Here is a 19,534-nt window from a genome sequence, read left to right on the forward strand (position 1 = left end):
CACACATGCTCAAACATACACACTCACGCATACAATCAGACAATGATTTTTGCTCTTTCTGTGTGTGTGTGTGCAGGATGAAGGATGGTTAATGGGTGTAAAAGAGTCACACTGGCTTCAGAATAAAAACCTCTTAGCTAAAGGGGTCTTTCCTGAAAACTTCACCCAGAGACTGTGAGCGGAACAGCCCTCTCAGAATCACCCCGTTTTCTCACCATTCTACTGTGATAAAACATTTTTTATAAAACATCTTCAAAAATAAGGGCATCTCACACAAAGCACACCAGCTCTGATCTACATTGGTCCCTTTAGAAGAATTATTGCAAAAATACATTATAACGGTCATTAGATTGCATTTAGAGAACATTTCATTTTGCACAAAATTTTTAAAGTGATGTAGATGCAACAAAAATGTTTCCAGGTAGGATGCAGGCATAATCGATCTTTGTGCTTTTGGGCCATTTTGGGGAGTTTGTTTAGTACAAGTGTTGCATAGATTCTTTGTCATTAACTGATCATGACACATATCAGTTAATGTTAATCAATTACCCTTTTGCTTAAAGTCAACATGAAATACAAATTTACTCTATATTTACTTTCATAATGCACGTTTGTTGTCTTATTGTGCTCGAATCATCGGTGCACATTATTGCAAAAAAAAAATAATGTAAATCGTAATCTTTCATCAAAACAGAAACGCATTGCCTCAAACTACTTTTCTGTTCCGCTAATGTCATAAATCTCTCTTACCCTTTTCCTTCCTACCACCTTGCTCCATTCTTTGTAACACTCATTATATAATCAAGTCCTTAATGTAATTTCATGTTGACTTTTAAAACCTAAAAACCACCCCTTTTCCTTTTTTTTTTTTTTTTTTTTTTTTTTTTTTCAGAATCTGTCTTTTCACCCTATCCTCACTTTTAAAATGAATGTCAAACACTTTGTTCCCCAACATTACAGGCAATCTTAAAACGTGAAGGGCTGTTCTCCAACCTGTCTCTTCTGTGACATATCACACAGTGCTTTTATGATGAATAATTTCATGATATTTGTTCTTTATTTGTTTTGTTATTGATGTCTTCAGGTATAAGACACCAAAGATTAGAAAATAAATTGTATGCTATGGGACAAACCACTGTGGGTAGACTGTATGAGCTACAGTTTGCTTGAAACACTTTTTGCAATGTACTGTAAAACAGAAGAGCATTTCAATATTTTGTCATGGTTGCATGGATGTTTTATAGATGTTTTAGATTGGTGCGTAAATGTTTTACTCTTATTTAAAGAAGAAGACCAGACAAATCTCATTACCGTTATCTTCCTAATAACTGTCATATTTTAAAATCAAAAAGCCTGTCAAAAATAGATTGACTTTTGCAAATGAATGAATTTTTTAAGACAGATAGTATTGGCCTTTGAAAATGTATTCTGTAATGCACTGATGGCAACAAAGTATTTGGTTTTACTCTCTGATGATGTTATCTGATGAAAAATATGCTGAGAATCTGCTTTGCCAAACCAGTACAGAATCTCCCATTTTGATAAATTCTTGTTTTCCACCAAAAATGTTGCTGCTAATTTGTGAACTAAGTTACTTACATTGTCAGTTCTGACATTGTGAGTCTATACTATGTAAGTCTGGAATATATAGCCTCCTCTTTCCTATACCTGTTTACATACCAGAGCAATCTTTTTTTTTTTCTTGTTTTACCTCAAATCTCTGTTTGAATCAGATTTGAATAGAATTGAAATCAGGCATTTGAAAGGAACAGTCAGCTAAAGGAGGTGTCTATTCATTGTTCCTTGTAACAAAAATATGTGAATGTCCTTCAATTCTCTGAATGTCTAAATGATAAAGGCTCAAAGATTGGGAAAGGGAATGAGTTGAATAGAAGATTTGTTTTCTGTTAATGGCCGATCGTAGACATAGATTAAGAATGTTTTACACCAAGGAATATTCATTAGACAGTCACAGACATCAGTTCTATCCAATCCTAACTCTTCTGACTAGTAAAAATAAAATTACATTTATTATTTCTTTAAGATCCACCCCTCAAATACATTAAAGATTAAAGGGCTTTATTTATCTCAGAACATACCATTTGACAGTCTATGAAAATTCAGATGTACCACATGTACCACGTATAAGTATTTATTTCCAAATAGAAAAATTGTGTGCTGGGGTGTTTTGGTAGTTTAGGATGTAACTCTGTGAGAAACTGAAACCTGTCTGGCAGCCTTTGAGAAGCATATTCAAATTAAAATCAAACTGAACATAAAATCTAGCATCCTCTTGTTCATTTCATGTCATCAGTGGAGTTTAAAAGGATCCATTTAACACAAGTTTTAAGGGCCCTAAATCTAAACTTAATACTTCTACTATGAGTTAACTGATGGCTTAAAAGGCTTGGTTGAAAGCACAGCACTTTCAGAACCATCTAATACCTTGTCCAACAAAAATGTAAGCCTATTGACTGCAGAATATACAAGACCAATATCAAAAGCTACTAAAAGATTGAACAAACCTCCTAGATTCCTATTTGATTGCATGTTAAATGTGCATTTATTGTCATGGTAACTTCGTGGAAACAGATGAGAAATGTTTGTTCCTGGGCTCCATGGCCACCTAGCCTGTTAACAATAGCATAGTTTAAGGGTACAATTATGGCATAGTAAGTGCTTCAGTACCCAAGTCAGTTTGCACTCACCTTATGTATTGAGACAAAAGTAAACAGCTACAGCTGTAGACCTGGATATTAGTGACTCCTTTGAGTCCATCCACATTTAATATTAAGCGTAAACACAAAGGAAGAAAGAGAGAATGGTTTAGAGACAAAACGCATTAGAAGGGAAATCTATATAGAAGAAAGATAGAATTCAATAAACTAGATTTTTACATTTTCCTAAGAATTGTAAGAGGCACTTATATGTGCAAAAGTTGTCGCCACAATGCCAGTGCTTTTCTGTGCGGTTGCTAGGGTGTTTCTAGACCTACTGCTATAGCACCCACAAGTCTTGATGATATTACGGATCATAGAAATGGCTCGGGTCTCTTCTATGTATGTAAGTCTATAGGATTTATTCACACTCTTTATCACCCAGCAGGTGAAAAAACAAAACTCTGATTACTTAGAAAAGTACACCTCTCCTCAACAAGCCACACTATTTAAGGAATCATTTGTGTTTCTAGAACAAACGACAATGGGACTATTTCCATTCTCTAACCCTAAGTATGAGCAATAATAATGGGTATGGGTTGTTCTTGCTTGTTTTGATTATTGGGCAGGGGAGTAAAGTAACGAATTACAAATACTCACGTTACTGTGATTAAGTAGTTTTTCACAGGAATTGTACTTTTTTTAAGTAGTTTAAAAATTGTATACTTTTACTTGAGTACATTTTAAGTGTTGTAACTGTATATTTAATGCGCTATTTTCCCACCCTCTGTGTTCGCTACTTCCCTGTCCTGATTTTATTTTTTATCCATCAACATGACTGGCTAGGGAGAGTCTCATGACTCCCGTCAAATCAAATCACATGTAAAAAACTTGAACAGCTTTCAGATTTGTTGCCAACTGTTATGGATGTGGAGGATGCCTCAAACACATTTTCAACACCTGAACATCACGGCCGCACCTGAAAGGGCTTTTCGCCGTGAAGAAGGCCAATTGCTTGACTGTGTCAAGTGAGTTTAACTTGCTCAAGCCAGACATCAGCATTAATCCTGCATCTAATTTGAAGAAACATATCGAAGTAAATTTCATATTTCTGCTTACTAGATTCTGTGTGTCTATAACGTCGCCTGCAAATTAGCTATCTATCACTGAGATTATTGGGTTGATGTGAGAGATTAAGGTGATGTTATCAATAGGGCTGGGCGATAAAACAATCTTGATGTTTATCTGAAGAAAAAAGAAAAGATACGTCCTCGATATCAATGATAAACTTTTGAGTAATTTTCTATACTTAGCCTATGTTCTACATCTAGAACAGGGGTGTTCTTTACATCGATCGCGATAGCAAGACAACCACTGGTTGGTTGATCTAGATAAAATATAAAGATTGATTTTTTATTTCCTGACGTCTGCAGATGTGATGTTTGATTGACAGGCAGCTAATGTTTTTGCGCTAATGCGGGTTCGCGCCTAAATGGTCAAATACACTTGATAATTCCGCCAGTGCCCGTCTTGGTGAGGCATTAATGTAAACGCAGTCGGTTTGGTCTAAAGTGAACGTAAACAGTGGGATAAAAAGAGTATTTGTATCAAAATGTCAGACTTGAAGTGTGCACGTAACTGAATTGAGCACTGTCTAGTAGACTATGTCATATAACGGCTATTAATCAAACAACAATAACAAGGAAATGAGAAAACCACTCACTACTTTTGGCTGAATAACTTGAGTAGCTTTAAAAGTATTAATGTAATAGAATAAAACAGTGACATTTTTAGTAATAATATTTTTTAATAATATTGTTAGTTTTTTTTTTAAATAATACCGACCCCTGATGTAGAGATTGTGTTAATTTGTATAACAAATTACCAGGAAAGTAGAGATGATAAAATAATTTATAATTATGCTTAGCCTTTATCAAGTATTTTTCTAATGCCTGATAGAAAGGTAACAACCTTTGAGGAGAAATACTTCAGGCAGAACATTCCACCAGTCACAAACTTCAGAAAATTGTGCATCATGCATTAGAATGAGAACACAACTATTGCTGGGCTTAAACGATACAAGAACTAAATCAATGCAGGACATTGTATCTCAAAAGGAGGACAATGTGGCCCCCCATGTGCCATTTAAAGAAATAGTTCACTCAAAAATGAAAATTCTCTTATCGTTTACTCACCCTCATGCCACCCCAGATGCGTTTGACTTTCTTTCTACAGCAGAACACAAATACATTTTTTTTTTTTTAAGAATATTTCAGCTCTGTAGGTCCATACAATAAAAGTGAATGGATGCCAAAATTCTGACGCTCCAAAAAGCACATTAAGGCAGGACAAAGTAATCCATATGACATCCATGACTTCAGAAGTGATATGATAGGTGTGGGTGAGAAACAGATCAATATTTAAGTCCATTTTTGCTAGAAATTCTTCACCCTGCCCAGTAGATGGCAATATGCATGAAAAATGTGAATCACCAAAAGCAAAAGAAGAACGTGAAAGTTAAAGTGGAGATTGACTTTATAGTATAGGGAGGAGAATTTATAGTAAAAAATTATTAAATATTGATCTGTTTCTCATCCAACCTATCATTTCTCTTCTGAAGACATGGATTTAACCACTGGAGTCACATGGATTAGGCTACTTTTATGCTGAGTTATGTAATTTTTGGAGCTTCAAAATTTTGGCATCCATTCACTTGCAATGTATGGACCAAAAGAGCTGAAATATTCTTCTAAAAATCTTAATTTGTGTTCTGCTGAAGAAAGAAAGTCATACACATCTGGGATGGCATAAGGGTGACTAAATGATGAGAGAATTTTCATTTTTGTGTGAATTATTCATTTAAAGCCCGATGTGGCACCTGTACCAAACAATTGCTCTACCCCCTCTATTGTGGGGGACGTGATGCGCCAAGTGACCCTGCTTTTTTGTTTTATTTGTTTTTTTGCATTACTTGCATTGTTTTGAACATGTTTTATGTGCAACAGTAACTCAGTCGGCATTAAGGGAAATTTTGACCCTACACAAACTGATTTTAATGTAATTGTTTCATACATTATGATATTGAAAATAACTTTTTCATCTTTTCATTTCTGTAATCATGTTGCCCTTTTATTTTATTTTTTTAATCAGATTCATGTAGTGTTTACAGTAGTATAAGTGATGTATTTTAAAAATTGTCAATCACATACACCTATAAAATACCTATATTTTTTATTCTTTCTGGCAAACAGCCATAAAAGGGAATATAAATGATGGTATGTGTGCCTCATTTTTAAATTGCAGCATAGAGTTTTTAATATAAGGGGCATGGCTTTTGCAACTCAGTACTCAATACTCACTACTCATGAGTACTTTTAATGAGCTACTCTTTTACTCTTACTTGAGTCATTTTTAGGACAGGTACTTTTACTCTACATTTTTTTAAGAAGTAATAATACTTTTACTTGAGTTATTTTTCAGTACTCTTTCCACCCCTGTTATTGGATCCCCCCTGGAATCTACGCCCTTGAATAGTGTACTGTCTGAAAGCTAGGATATACATAGTTTTTCTGTGTGCGGTTACATCTTGTGGACAGTCCAGACGAGTTCGCTGCATGTGCACTACAACTGCTTTGTGATACTTTTTAGTACTATCAATGCCAAGGGCATGTGCAGACAACATGCACAGACACGGACTATCCAGTACGCATGTACCGTGCTGCATGAGTTGAATGTGTAAAAAAGTATCACCAAGCAGTCGTAGTGCGCATGTGTTGAGCACACCCATTTGGGCTCCAGTCAAAAACAGTATACTTTGAAAGGCTAGTGTTCAACATGTGCAAAAGATGTAAAGGCACACACATACGCACACACACAAAAAACTAAGTATACACTTACATAAGGGTCAAGATTGTGGTGATCATAAAACACTTCTGAAAGAGTTATTTAAACTGAACTAAAGGGTTTCAAATTCCTGCATCAGGGAAATCTCACTTCTCTTTTCACTAAAGTTTGTTTTAAAATTATTTCTAAAAATGTCCAAATTCTCTAAAGATATGATCCACCAGTGCAGGATTAAATATTAATCAAAGTGGGTGCGTGGATGAGTATTTGCCTGTCAGTGTGTGTTTCTTGCAGGAAACAAGAAGCACTGGGATGTGACGACTACTCAACTATCCCCGTTTGTTCAGTGCACTCCAGACATCTGTGATTGGCTCACTTTGAAATCAACGAGGCAGCTGTTCACATAATTGGACTTAACCCCTGTGTTGCCAACAACAAACCCTGTTACTATGGCATCAGCTTACTCTTTATAAAGCGATGGTATTGTCACAGAGACAGTACACAAGATTTCTCACCCGAACTCCTGACGTCGGCCAGAGGAAACTTTAACAATGGTAGGACTTTTGAAATTATTCATAATCTTTCTGATCCATTATTTACAAGTGAATTGTTGTGCTTGACTAGATGTTATTTGTCTTTATGAATAATTTCATTGTATTTTGATTGTGAGAATAAATGTTAATATGAGTTTTATAAGTATAAAAATAAAACTACTCTTGCCAAGGGAAAGTAAGATTAGCCTGCTAATTTACTCCCTAGCGTGAGTGCATCTCAGTCCACATAGGCCAGGCAGGTGTGCAAATGGGCAATGCATGCTGGGAATTGTATTGCCTGGAGCATGGGATCCAGCCAGATGGTCAGATGCCAAGTGATAAAACTATCGGAGGGGGAGATGACTCCTTCAACACCTTCTTCAGTGAAACTGGAGCTGGAAAACATGTTCCTAGAGCTGTCTTTGTCGACCTGGAGCCCACTGTCATTGGTATTGAAATTAAAATACACTTAATACTATTTCATGTCAATGTTTGTACAGTTCAGTTCTATACTGAAGAAAATGCCTTACATTTTCCACTGTTTTGTCACCTGCTAAAAATATGTGGTGCAAAACGTTAATCTATTAATGCGTTAGTTCACCCAAAAATGAAAATGCTCGCATCATTTACTTACTGTCATGACATTTAAGATGTGTTTTACTTTCTTTTTTCTGTATAACACAAACAAAGATTTTTAAAAGAATATCTGTAGGTCCATAAAATGCAAGTGAATGGTGCCAGGTCTTTGAAGCTCCAAAAAGTAGATCAAGTCAGCATAAACATAATCCATCAAACTCCAGTAGTTAAATCATTATATTCTGAAGTGATCCAGTTGGTTTTGGTTAAAACAGACCAAAATATAATTCCTTTTCTACTGTACATCTTGACAGCAGTCTACTTGGTGATCATGATTTCAAGCTCGATAACACTTTGTATAGCGCCATCTAGTGCTTTGCGCATGCATCAAGCACTAGGTAGGAAGTGTAGTTGAGCTTGAAATCATGATCGTGCCTAGAGACTACAATGGCTAAGATATACAGTGTAAAAAGATTTCCAACCCTGCTAAGAAATCCAGCATTGCTGGTCACTAGCTAAAGTTGTGTTTTGTGTGCTGGTCCCCCAGCATGGCATGCTGGTGTGCTGGAGACCCTAGCAGGATTTTTAATTAGCTAAACCTAGCTTCACCTGAAAGACCATGCTAGTCAATCAACTTCACCTGCTGGTGAAAGCATGGCTATGCTGGTCCACCAGCTAGACCAGAACCAAACCAACACAAACCAGCATTAACCAACTTAGACCAGCATGTGAATTGCATTCTGGTTAAGCTGGATTTTTTTTTTAGCAGGGAATTTGGTCTCTTCTTACCCAAAACCAACTGGATCGCTTCAGAAGACATTGATTAAACCACTGGAGTCTTATGGATTGCCTTTATGCTGCTTTTATGTGCTTTTTGGAGCTTCAAAGGCCTGGCTACCATTTACTTGCATTGTATGGACCTACATAGCTGAGATATTCTTCTAAAAATCTTTGTTTATGTTCAGCAGAAAAAAGAAAGTCATAAACATCTGGGATGGCATGATGGTTATAAATGATGAGAGAATTTTCATTTTTGGGAGAACTGTCCTTTTAAGATTTTAAGTACACTGGTTTTTCAGATGAGGTACGCACGGGAACCTACCGCCAACTGTTCCACCCTGAGCAGCTGATCACTGGTAAGGAAGATGCTGCCAACAATTATGCCCGTGGGCATTACACCATTGGCAAGGAGATCATTGACCTAGTGCTTGACAGGACTCGCAAACTGGTGAGACACACTAGGGGTCTAGAACAAATTACAAAACCTGACAAAAGAGAGAACTGATTCTGGGGTAGGAATATTACTTATGATTTTATCCTGCAGGCTGATCAGTGCACTGGGCTCCAGGGCTTCTTGATCTTCCACAGTTTTGGTGGTGGCACTGGCTCTGGCTTCACCTCCCTGCTTATGGAACGACTCTCTGTCGACTACGGTAAGAAGTCAAAGCTTGAATTTGCCATTTATCCAGCTCCTCAAGTCTCAACTGCGGTGGTAGAGCCCTACAATTCCATACTTACCACCCACACCACCTTAGAGCACTCTGACTGTGCCTTCATGGTAGACAATGAAGCCATCTATGATATCTGCCGTAGAAACCTCGATATTGAGCGCCCCACCTACACAAACCTCAACAGGCTGATCGGGCAAATCGTGTCCTCCATCACAGCATCCCTGCGTTTCGATGGAGCCCTGAATGTAGATCTGACCGAGTTCCAAACCAACCTGGTGCCCTACCCACGTATCCACTTCCCTCTGGCCACCTACGCCCCAGTGATCTCTGCAGAGAAAGCCTACCATGAGCAGCTGTCCGTTGCCGAGATCACCAATGCTTGCTTCGAGCCAGCCAATCAGATGGTTAAGTGTGACCCTCGTCATGGCAAGTACATGGCATGCTGTCTGTTGTACCGTGGAGATGTTGTTCCAAAAGACGTCAACTCTGCCATCGCCACTATCAAGACAAAGCGGACCATCCAGTTTGTGGACTGGTGTCCCACTGGCTTCAAGGTGGGCATCAACTACCAGCCCCCAACTGTGGTTCCTGGAGGAGATCTGGCTAAGGTGCAGCGAGCCGTGTGTATGCTGAGCAACACCACCGCCATTGCTGAAGCTTGGGCTCGTCTAGATCACAAGTTCGATCTGATGTACGCCAAGAGGGCTTTTGTCCACTGGTATGTGGGTGAAGGTATGGAGGAGGGTGAGTTCTCAGAAGCCAGAGAAGACATGGCTGCCCTGGAGAAGGATTATGAAGAGGTGGGTACAGACAGTGTCGGAGAAGAGGGAGAGGAAGAAGGAGAGGAGTACTAAAGAAATTCCTAAAAAAGATATGGCAAGAAACATCATAGATCTACATAGCTTTCACAAATAGTATTTTCAGAATATCAAAATATTGTTTTGTTTCCTATGTTTGTTTATTTGAAAGCTGTATTTGACATGTATGCTCTCTGCCTTTTAATGTCCATGTTTTCAAGATATTGGGTTTTGATTTTAAAGTGTCCATCTGTGGGGGGTTTTTTGTTTGTTTTGTTTGTTTTTGTTCGATGCTCAAGTATGAACAAATCATCCACATGACTCAGTCCAGCTTCCTAAGTGCATGTGAAGTCCACCAGGGTTAAGGCTTTATCTTTAGCCTCTAAAGAATTAAAATGGATGTTTTGTTTGTTTGTTTGTTTGTTTTCACTGAGTTGGTTGTCACTTGGCTAATAGATTACACAAAAATACTGGTCATCAGCAGATAAAATAGCCATTAACGCAAACACTGTAACAAACAGCAGTGACTGACAAAAAAAGTTGAGAAGTGTTACAGTGCTAACCACTACAGTGCAAAAAGCTTTTGTTTCTCGGTTTAATTGTTCTGGGATAACAATAAAAGAATGGGCATTGCTGAGCCATCTGCAGACTTATGTATTGTCTTCTGAATTCAAATGCTTGCTGAATAAAGGGAATGCAATGAGTATGCATTAAATGGGTGCCATGGAAACAATCAACACACTTATACATTTATTTTATCAAAATGTGTATGGCTCTTAAGATATAATATTAATGTGTGAGATGCCCTTATACAGACTTTAAGTTTAGAATAATTTTCTATCTATTTCTAACCAAAAAAATGAAACCTAAAACAAATCAGTTCTTTGTTTTTGAGTATCTGCATAAAAAAGATGTTTAAAAGTGCCATCTAATGAATTAACTGTGGATTTGGGATGATTTCACATGCAAAGGCTCTTTTGAAGAAAAAGGTTTAGTAAATCTCAATGCAAAGCCCCTAAAATTCTAAGCTTTGAAATTGTGGAAGTTAATTGGTAAAAAGGGAACATATGGTTTTTCTCTAACAGTGAAGTGAGAGTAGCTCAGCATTCTAAGAGGGTTGTTTTCTGTGTTGTGAGACTGCAAACTGTTCAGACAAAGAAAGGTGAACTCTACTAACAATGGTCTAATTTACATTAAAGATAAACTATTTACGTAGATGCAGAGCAAGCCCTTAAAAGCTCCTTTTTACATACTGTTCCTTTCACTGAACTTCAGTTTCAAATGAATCTCCCCCACTCAGTCAGATGCAGGAATGCTATACAGTCAATTATCCCAAAAATCAGATGGCTTTTATGGTCTGTTTTACATACAATAATAATAATATGATATGAACTTTATACCCTTTTATAGTTACTGTCCTTGTTTATAGTCACACATTGCCAGCATTACCAGGCATTCCAGACATTCTTCATTAAGTCCTTCTCTAAACATTTGGACTTAACCAAGCGGCCAATCCTTGAGCAGGACAAGAGTGAGGGAGCTTTAATTATTGCAATACTCAGTGATTTACATTTTAACATATTGTACAACACACACACTTCTCCAGTTAAGAGTACATCTGCTGAGGCTTACTGCAAAGCAGAACTGTAGACATATTTGTCAGAGTGCAAAGTTCATGGCACAGATATTAATGGGCTGACATCATCCATCAGACTATAGTCAGTAAATGTGGTTCTATGTTAAATGTTCAGAGACCAGATGTCAAATAAATAAATGTTAGCCCCAAATCTTACCTGTATAAAAACAATAACTCATTAAACCCACATTCTAAGGGGTCCATGTTTATGGTAGTTATGGCCCTGACCACTGGCAAGACATTGCTTAAAAACAGATGGCTCCTTGTCTCTCTGAACTAGCTGGGTAAGTTACTTTGCAGTCTAATATTTATTTCCCCACCAAACCATTTTTAGTCAAGTGTTGACTTTACACAGTATACTATCTCTGTTGGTTACAGATCTGTTCTGATAGGGTCACAGACTGCAGAGAAAAAACAATACAAGTTGCAAATAATACAATGCAAACAACCACATCATGCATAGTAAAGATAGCAAAATAAACAAGTTTATTAACTTTAAAAGGGAGAAGAAAACCCTTCCCATTTCTTTTGTTGTTGACATCAAAGGCTGTGCATCCAGTCAAACTCAGCAGTATTTTGGAGCAAATTCATTTGTAACTGCAATATAGCTTATACTAAGACAATATTCGGCCCAGGGTGTGTTCCATGTGTTAGGCTGGTAAATCACACATCTGTTGTTGTTTATGCATTTACATAATCGTCATAATGACATAATTGTCATCTCATAATAATTTAGCAAATTGTTGGGCCTATTCAGTTCATGGTCATTTAAAAGCATTTCAAGTTTGATTACAAGGACATTTGGTTACTTTTTGTGGCATTGGACACTGCTTGATGGGTCCTAAAGTATGTCGACAAACAATGGACTATCTTATAAGAACATTGGTAGAAATGGGTATCTTTTTCCTAAAACATTTATAAGTCTGACTGAAGCCTAAGAGCAGCCTCATTTCTAATGTGTGTGATGATGTAGTATATTGTAGCTTATTCTAATATAAATCTATATGTGTGTAGGGTGTAGTGTCGTTCTCCTTTTTTAACACATTAAATTAAGAATTCCCTCCTTTGTTTTAACATACTCAGGGGTTTTTTTCCATCCTCTCTTAGTCCTTCTCTGTCTGACTCTGAATGGGGGTCGGTTTACATAAAAAGACCCGCCCAAATTTCCCCTCCTCACTCTCGCGCTAACAGGCGCTCCCGCCTGTCTGATGTAATAGCCCAGCCTCTTCTCCATCCGGTCGCGCAGCCATATAAACGGATCTTGGCGCCTTCCACCACAATCCTGCCTTCATCCTCCGAATCCTTGACGTCGGTCTGAAGGAAATAATCTAACAAAATGGTAAGTCATATGTTCACGGTTATTCTAAGCATATATTTTCAGTAAATATAGCGGAATTTTTTTTTTAAATTTTTTTTTAAAACTAACACATTTTCGCGTACACTACCAGATTATTGTGCCTGGCATGTTTTAATGACCTTTCACATGTTAAAAATGAATTACAGTTCTGTTTTAAGATAAATTGTACATTGTGTTCGTTCGAACCGATATTGCTTCGTCTTGTTTTGAACAATTTTAAGGCACTGGGCGTCAGCGAGACAGTCTACCGCGCACGCGCAACAGTGGGAGCTTTGGGGAGTGTGGCGCACTTTCTCAAGACAAGTAGAACAAAGAAAAAGGCGTAAAAACGAATAAGATTCATGTGTTAAACTTAAAAACATAATCTTATCATATTTTAATTCATTTGGGATGACGAACAGTCGCTTATTAAGTATTACGTTTTTGTAAGATGAGCAGGGTGGGAGAGCAGCTGCGTCAAAATTCAGTCGAGGATAAAGGTCTCCTCAGTTGAGGAGCGATCAAATATGATTTTTTTTTTCTTTTTTTCTCTCTCTCTCTCTCTCCACCCGATTGTCTATTGTCATCGTAATGTAGAACGCTGGGTGGGACAAGCGGGTAGGGGGAAGGGACCGGCCCTGCCCTATGGCGTGGCGTTGGGGCAAAGAGAACCACATTAGCAAGTCATTCTGTCGTTTAACTGTGTAAAATGAGTACTGGAAATTTATAGAGTGAGTGAGACTGAGTGCAAATGACGACATGTCTCCATGGAGTTGGAGCTTAGTCAGCATTTAAGCACGCATCCGCCAATGCAGATAAAGCAGGACTGGAACAGCTGCAGGGCTGGTCCAGTGTAACGGTTGAGAACAAGTAATGGTATTGATACAGATGCAGAGCGATTGATCTTCTGAAATGGGTCATCTTAGGCAATACTGTTACTAAGCACAGAGTGTGTCTGACATGTCAAATTCGGTCAAGCAAACGGAATTTCCCTTTCTTTTAGGCACGTTCCTTTGTGCGCAATGTCAAGAACCGTGTAAACGGTCACCTCCCTGCGTTCAAAGGCACCATTCAAATGCATTCATAACCGATTTTCATATGAAACATCCTACCCTTTTTTGCCCCATTTCCTGTCTAGACCTATTATTCATAGCCTTTTGTGTGTACATGCGTGTTCAGTAAAGGTTTTTATCTATTTACTCAATTGACCGCATCCAGGGTCTCGAGTTGCTGATGCTAATCATCTCTCCCTTTTTTTTTTTTTTTTTTTTTTTTCTCTCTCGCTCTCTCCAGCGTGAATGTATTTCCATGCACGTTGGCCAGGCCGGAGCCCAGATGGGCAATGCATGCTGGGAGTTGTATTGCCTGGAGCATGGAATCCAGCCAGATGGTCAAATGCCCAGTGACAAAACCATTGGAGGTGGAGATGACTCCTTCAACACCTTCTTCAGTGAGACTGGTGCTGGAAAACATGTCCCAAGAGCTGTCTTCGTTGACCTGGAGCCCACTGTCATTGGTAATTATATTCTCTGTAAACCAATTATGCCAAGTTTAGTTCTACTCAATCTATACAGGTATACTCTTAAGTATAATTATTAAAAAAAAAAAAAATTTCCCCAGATGAGATTCGCACCGGTACCTACCGTCAGCTGTTCCACCCTGAACAGCTGATTACCGGTAAGGAAGATGCTGCCAACAATTACGCCCGTGGTCACTACACCATTGGCAAGGAGATCATTGATCTGGTGCTTGACCGGACTCGTAAATTGGTGAGACATGCAAATTGCCACCCTTTTATTATTTTTCTACCCATAAATGGTAAATGTGCTGATTTGCACATTGGTGTTTAGGTGTGTTAATATTTGATTTGTTTTATAGGTGACCTAGTTTAAAAAGTTAAAATAAATACATACATATGTCACTAGGAATTACATTTTCAAAAGTGAGAATCACAGATTTTGTAATTTCCCATCTAATAAAATGCGTAATGTTAAATTTTTTTTCTAGGCTGATCAGTGCACTGGGCTCCAGGGCTTCTTGATCTTCCACAGTTTTGGTGGTGGCACTGGCTCTGGCTTCACCTCCCTGCTTATGGAACGACTCTCTGTTGACTACGGCAAGAAGTCAAAGCTTGAGTTTGCTGTATATCCAGCTCCCCAAGTGTCTACAGCTGTGGTAGAGCCCTACAACTCCATCCTCACTACCCACACCACCCTGGAGCACTCTGACTGTGCCTTCATGGTGGACAACGAGGCAATCTATGACATTTGCCGTAGAAACCTCGACATCGAGCGCCCCACCTACACTAACCTCAACAGGCTGATTGGGCAAATCGTGTCCTCCATCACAGCATCCCTACGTTTCGATGGAGCCCTGAATGTAGATCTGACTGAGTTCCAAACCAATCTGGTGCCCTACCCACGTATCCACTTCCCTCTGGCCACCTACGCCCCAGTGATCTCTGCAGAGAAAGCCTACCATGAGCAGCTCTCTGTGGCTGACATTACCAATGCTTGCTTTGAGCCAGCCAATCAGATGGTTAAGTGTGACCCTCGTCATGGCAAGTACATGGCATGCTGTCTGTTGTACCGTGGAGATGTTGTTCCAAAAGACGTCAACTCTGCCATTGCCACCATCAAGACAAAGCGTACCATTCAGTTTGTGGACTGGTGTCCCACTGGCTTCAAGGTGGGCATCAACTACCAGCCCCCAACTGTGGTTCCTGGAGGAGATCTGGCTAAGGTGCAGCGAGCCGTGTGTATGCTGAGCAACACCACCGCCATTGCTGAAGCTTGGGCTCGTCTAGATCACAAGTTCGATCTGATGTACGCCAAGAGGGCTTTTGTCCACTGGTATGTGGGTGAAGGTATGGAGGAGGGTGAGTTCTCAGAAGCCAGAGAAGACATGGCTGCCCTGGAGAAGGATTATGAAGAGGTGGGCACAGACAGCGTTGGAGAGGAGGATGAAGAAGGAGAGGAATATTAAGTTGATGACACCTTGTGGCTTGTTGATCTCTGCTCAACCAAGCAAGACAACTTATGCCCAGTTTTAAAAATGTAGGAGTGGTTCTGTGTTAAAACAACATTCCATGAAATAAATTAATGTTCCTTTTATTTGATCAAAGTATTCAATAAAAATGAAGAAAAAAAAAAAATCTACTGCAGTTGTCCTTTGTTTTGTCACTAAAAGGTTTAGAGGTTTGACTGACCTGTTTTGATACAATGAAGCAATTCTAACTGTGAAATCCTAGGTGGTTTCATAGTTTTGCCATCCGACCAGGGAAAGAGGGGCTTGGTCATTTCACCATCCGACTGGGGTGGATTGCCTTAGAAGTTTCTATGGGGCGTTTTTCAAATAGTTTGCCTGGTATTACTGTGGCAATCCGTTGGCAACCAAAGTGTATAATCCACAGTGTTGCTAAGAGAAAGAGGAAGGGTTTAACAGGTACCCATAAATAGGATGTCTGCAATCTAACTAGCACTAACCACCATCCAAAGGTTGGATTTATAAAATGCTTATCTATTAGCGACTGCATCTGCTACAGAGCATTCAAATGCAACTGTACCTCACTGGAAACCAGAAGGGAAACTTGTAACGTTTATTATTGAACCTAATAATCGCTTGCACAAAAGCTTAATATCTTGTGGTGTGATTAAAATTAAGGAAAAGTAAAAAAAAAGGGGATAACAGTAAAGCACTTAAAATGCACATAAATTGGGCCAGTCCATAAACATTATAAATGCCTTGTTTAAAAAGCATAGCCATAACACAACCAAAATAGCCTGTTAACATGATTTTAGTGTGAAAGTCATTTACTAACCTTATCTATATAAAGTTTGATCAAATATAGGGATTTTAATAATGACTATAACTACACAGATGATTAGTCAGTGATTTTATAACACTAAAATCAACACATACCGTTTACATCTTGTAACTACTTTTGAATCAGTTTTTATTGTAATGTTTATGGACTGACCCCATTCAGTTCCATTGTCAGAGCGTCACTTTACTTATTTTTTTTAAAGAAACGAGGGTACACCCCTAAGGAGTTGGTGCCCTACGCAAACTGCGTAATATGCGTATACGGAGTTGCGCCTCAATTGGAGCTTTACTTAAATATTTAACACGACATTGCTGTTAAAAAAAAAAAACAGTTCTACAAAACTGATATTGTCTACAAAACAATTCCAGGCATTTAAGCATAAACCTTTTGATGAAAGCGTCTTCAAGATCATGAGATACATTCAATTGTCAAGGCTAAACTTTTGACGTACTGTAACTGTGTACTGACTGCCATGGAGCCAAATAAATAATATTCTTGCGGCAAGCAGGCTAATCTTCTTTTCCTGTCTCCTGCTTCGGATATAGTTTACTGAGTAAACATGCACTGACGATGAAATGGGTTGTGTTTGTCTTAGGGTGTGAAACGGGAGAGCCGGTGTCATAAATAGACCTTTTCTTACAGACAGTGATGACGCGTTTCCGCCTTATTTATCAGCGTTAATCTCGCAATTTAAAAAAAAAAAAAAAAATTACACATTTTTAAAATATTGAGTGTACATTTATAACATTATGCTTTGTGTTATATTACCCTGGAATTAGTTTTAAAAAATGAATTACCACAGGGGGTTTCTATTACAGCTGCTGAGAGAGTGACAGTAAATTTGCTATCTTCTCCCATCTGACTGTCTTAATCCACCAGTCTCTATTTTTTTCCTCTTCTGGAAAGTCATTCAAACGTAGGAGTGGATTTTTGATTTTGGTCTTGGAGCAAATGGGTAAGTGAAAATAATATTTGCTGTGATCTCCCATCAGTGGCGGCCCGTGCATTTTAAGTCTAGGCCTTCAGTGCAATTCATGCCATTAAGAAAACAGTTGCACAATGAATAAGACACCATATGTCATCATGCATTACGTGGCAGTCATCTAATAATACAAACTGACATTTTAAAAACACGTCCACGCACGAAAGCCAGAACCAAGGAGGTCTAATATGAAGAAAAAGCTAATATTTGCGATTTAAATTTTGCTTGCAATAAATTGTTTCGTCAGGGTACACAGTTACTTTTCAAAACTTGATCCAACACTGAATGCTCCAGCAGCCTAATTTACACTTAGAAAACTCCTGATGTTGCTATAACAATGGAAAAAGCACTTACCAATTTGCTTGAAGTGAAAATCAGTCATCCTTTCCTGTTTACATCTTGGGTTTTTAAATCCATAAGGATATCTTTCTCAATGGTGATGTGGCAGTGACAGCCGGCTCGTCAGCATCTCGAGCTATTCGCTTTCAATTTACGTACATCACTTAAAGCGTATCACAAGGCCAGCTAAAAAACAGCTGTTGTGAAACAGCTGTCACACTTCACTTGTAAGCATCGAGGAATAAATTCTGATTGGATAAATTTTTTGTTTTTTGCTATTCGTTTGTAGATGAATTAGGAGTGGAAAGCGATTGAAAATACATAGGCAAAAAGGTAAATGAGAATGAAAGGATGAAAAAATATTTATTTATTAGACATGTTAGGCCAGCAGAGAAGGCTTTGTTGGCCCTGAGAAATGGCCACTGTCTCCCATTCACTCCCATTCACCGCTGTCGAAGTTTACCCTGCAAACGTTTACTTCTGTGTTCCAAAACCCGGAGTGTCAAAAAGGTCTATTGAGTCCGCCCAGTAAATCAAGTCCCCATATGACATCACAGCGATTCCATTGGCTCAAAGAGCTAGTAATGGGTACTCTATTCAGTCCCTGATTAAAAACCTTACAAATTCACTTAACAGTATATGCAGTTTTAACTATGTAACTATGACATTTAATATCTTTTAAATAATATGGTACACATAATTATATATAACTGAAGTTATAGATTGTGAAATTAAAGATGTGTCATTATTTGTGTTTTTCAGTTAGCCTAGACTTCAACGACATGCTATCACAAACGGTTACCCCCATGGGGACTCGATTTACCGGGCAGACTCAATTTATCATGACACCGGATCTGTGTGCTAGGAACAAAACATACGTTCACACCAGAGCGTGTGAGCACACCTCTCCGCTCAATAATCTGCTCTATGCACGTGTGCTCCACTCAAGTACCACTCAGGCTCACCGGTAAAAAAAAATTTGCTGAAAATTTTATATGTAGGAATTGTATGCAATCTAAAGGACTGTGGATAATTATATAATAATTATTATTTTAGTAGACAGGGGTGTAAAGTAATTGAGTAAAAATACTTGGGTATTATACTTAAGTATCATTTTGGGGGGGGATTTGTACTTAAGTGCAATTTAAACGGAATATTGTACTTTTACTTAATTACAATTCAAAAGAAAAAATAGTACTTTTTATTCCTTTTTTTTATTTCAACTTGAAATTTTCAACTGACATTTTTGCAGATAATTTTCTTTCATCTTACTGGACTAAAGCCGCCTTTTCACTGCATCCAACAAACGACAGATGACAGACAAGAGGCCAGTCATTTCAAATGCAGTGTCGCATGGCGGCTGTGTTAAGTTCTGACCATCTGCAGATGCGGAATTTCTGATCTGATTTGAGCTTCAGATACGTTGAAATATTTGTGCGACTAGACTGTATATGACCACCTGACTGAATGTGATGTTTTCATTCAGTACTATGAGCACAAAGTGAGAAACACTGACATTTTTTTTTGTCTTAAACTTTGTTCTAAACACCTGCTACTT

At 38.3% G+C, this 19,534-nt stretch overlaps 3 protein-coding genes across 8 annotated transcripts in view; all 3 read left to right on the plus strand.

The window, feature by feature from the left end:
• The window catches only part of LOC127448829 (myc box-dependent-interacting protein 1-like), a 51,553-nt gene extending 49,284 nt beyond the window's left edge, over positions 1-2,269 (plus strand). For all 6 annotated transcript variants that reach the window (XM_051711651.1, XM_051711656.1, XM_051711652.1 and 3 more), the window contains one exon: positions 77-2,269. In XM_051711651.1, coding sequence (XP_051567611.1) covers positions 77-178 — 102 coding nt within the window. In that variant the 3' untranslated portion in view covers positions 179-2,269. The remainder of the gene's footprint in view (positions 1-76) is intronic.
• A 4,767-nt stretch (positions 2,270-7,036) lies between these two features.
• LOC127448841 (tubulin alpha-1A chain-like) lies at positions 7,037-10,498 on the plus strand. The gene is made up of 4 exons (XM_051711679.1): positions 7,037-7,054; positions 7,260-7,482; positions 8,689-8,837; positions 8,934-10,498. Exons 1-4 carry the CDS (start codon positions 7,052-7,054, stop codon positions 9,912-9,914), a joined length of 1,356 nt encoding a protein of 451 aa, XP_051567639.1. The 5' UTR covers positions 7,037-7,051; the 3' UTR covers positions 9,915-10,498.
• Positions 10,499-12,663: 2,165 nt separating this feature from the next.
• On the plus strand, positions 12,664-15,983 carry LOC127448840 (tubulin alpha chain-like). Its single transcript, XM_051711678.1, has 4 exons — positions 12,664-12,832; positions 14,123-14,345; positions 14,450-14,598; positions 14,837-15,983. Exons 1-4 carry the CDS (start codon positions 12,830-12,832, stop codon positions 15,812-15,814), a joined length of 1,353 nt encoding a protein of 450 aa, XP_051567638.1. The 5' UTR covers positions 12,664-12,829; the 3' UTR covers positions 15,815-15,983.
• The last annotated feature ends 3,551 nt before the right edge of the window (positions 15,984-19,534 follow it).

The sequence above is a fragment of the Myxocyprinus asiaticus genome, chromosome 12, assembly GCF_019703515.2.
Source record: "Myxocyprinus asiaticus isolate MX2 ecotype Aquarium Trade chromosome 12, UBuf_Myxa_2, whole genome shotgun sequence".
Taxonomy (NCBI): Eukaryota; Metazoa; Chordata; class Actinopteri; order Cypriniformes; family Catostomidae; genus Myxocyprinus; species Myxocyprinus asiaticus.

What these genes read in the sequence shown, in the direction of transcription:
- LOC127448841 (XM_051711679.1), top strand. An exon ending in CCTGGAGCCCACTGTCATTG is followed by an intron (nt 7,483 to 8,688) that starts GTATTGAAATTA and finishes CTGGTTTTTCAG; the next exon opens with ATGAGGTACGCACGGGAACC. An exon ending in TTGACAGGACTCGCAAACTG is followed by an intron (nt 8,838 to 8,933) that starts GTGAGACACACT and finishes TTTATCCTGCAG; the next exon opens with GCTGATCAGTGCACTGGGCT.
- LOC127448840 (XM_051711678.1), top strand. An exon ending in CCTGGAGCCCACTGTCATTG is followed by an intron (nt 14,346 to 14,449) that starts GTAATTATATTC and finishes AAATTTCCCCAG; the next exon opens with ATGAGATTCGCACCGGTACC. An exon ending in TTGACCGGACTCGTAAATTG is followed by an intron (nt 14,599 to 14,836) that starts GTGAGACATGCA and finishes TTTTTTTTCTAG; the next exon opens with GCTGATCAGTGCACTGGGCT.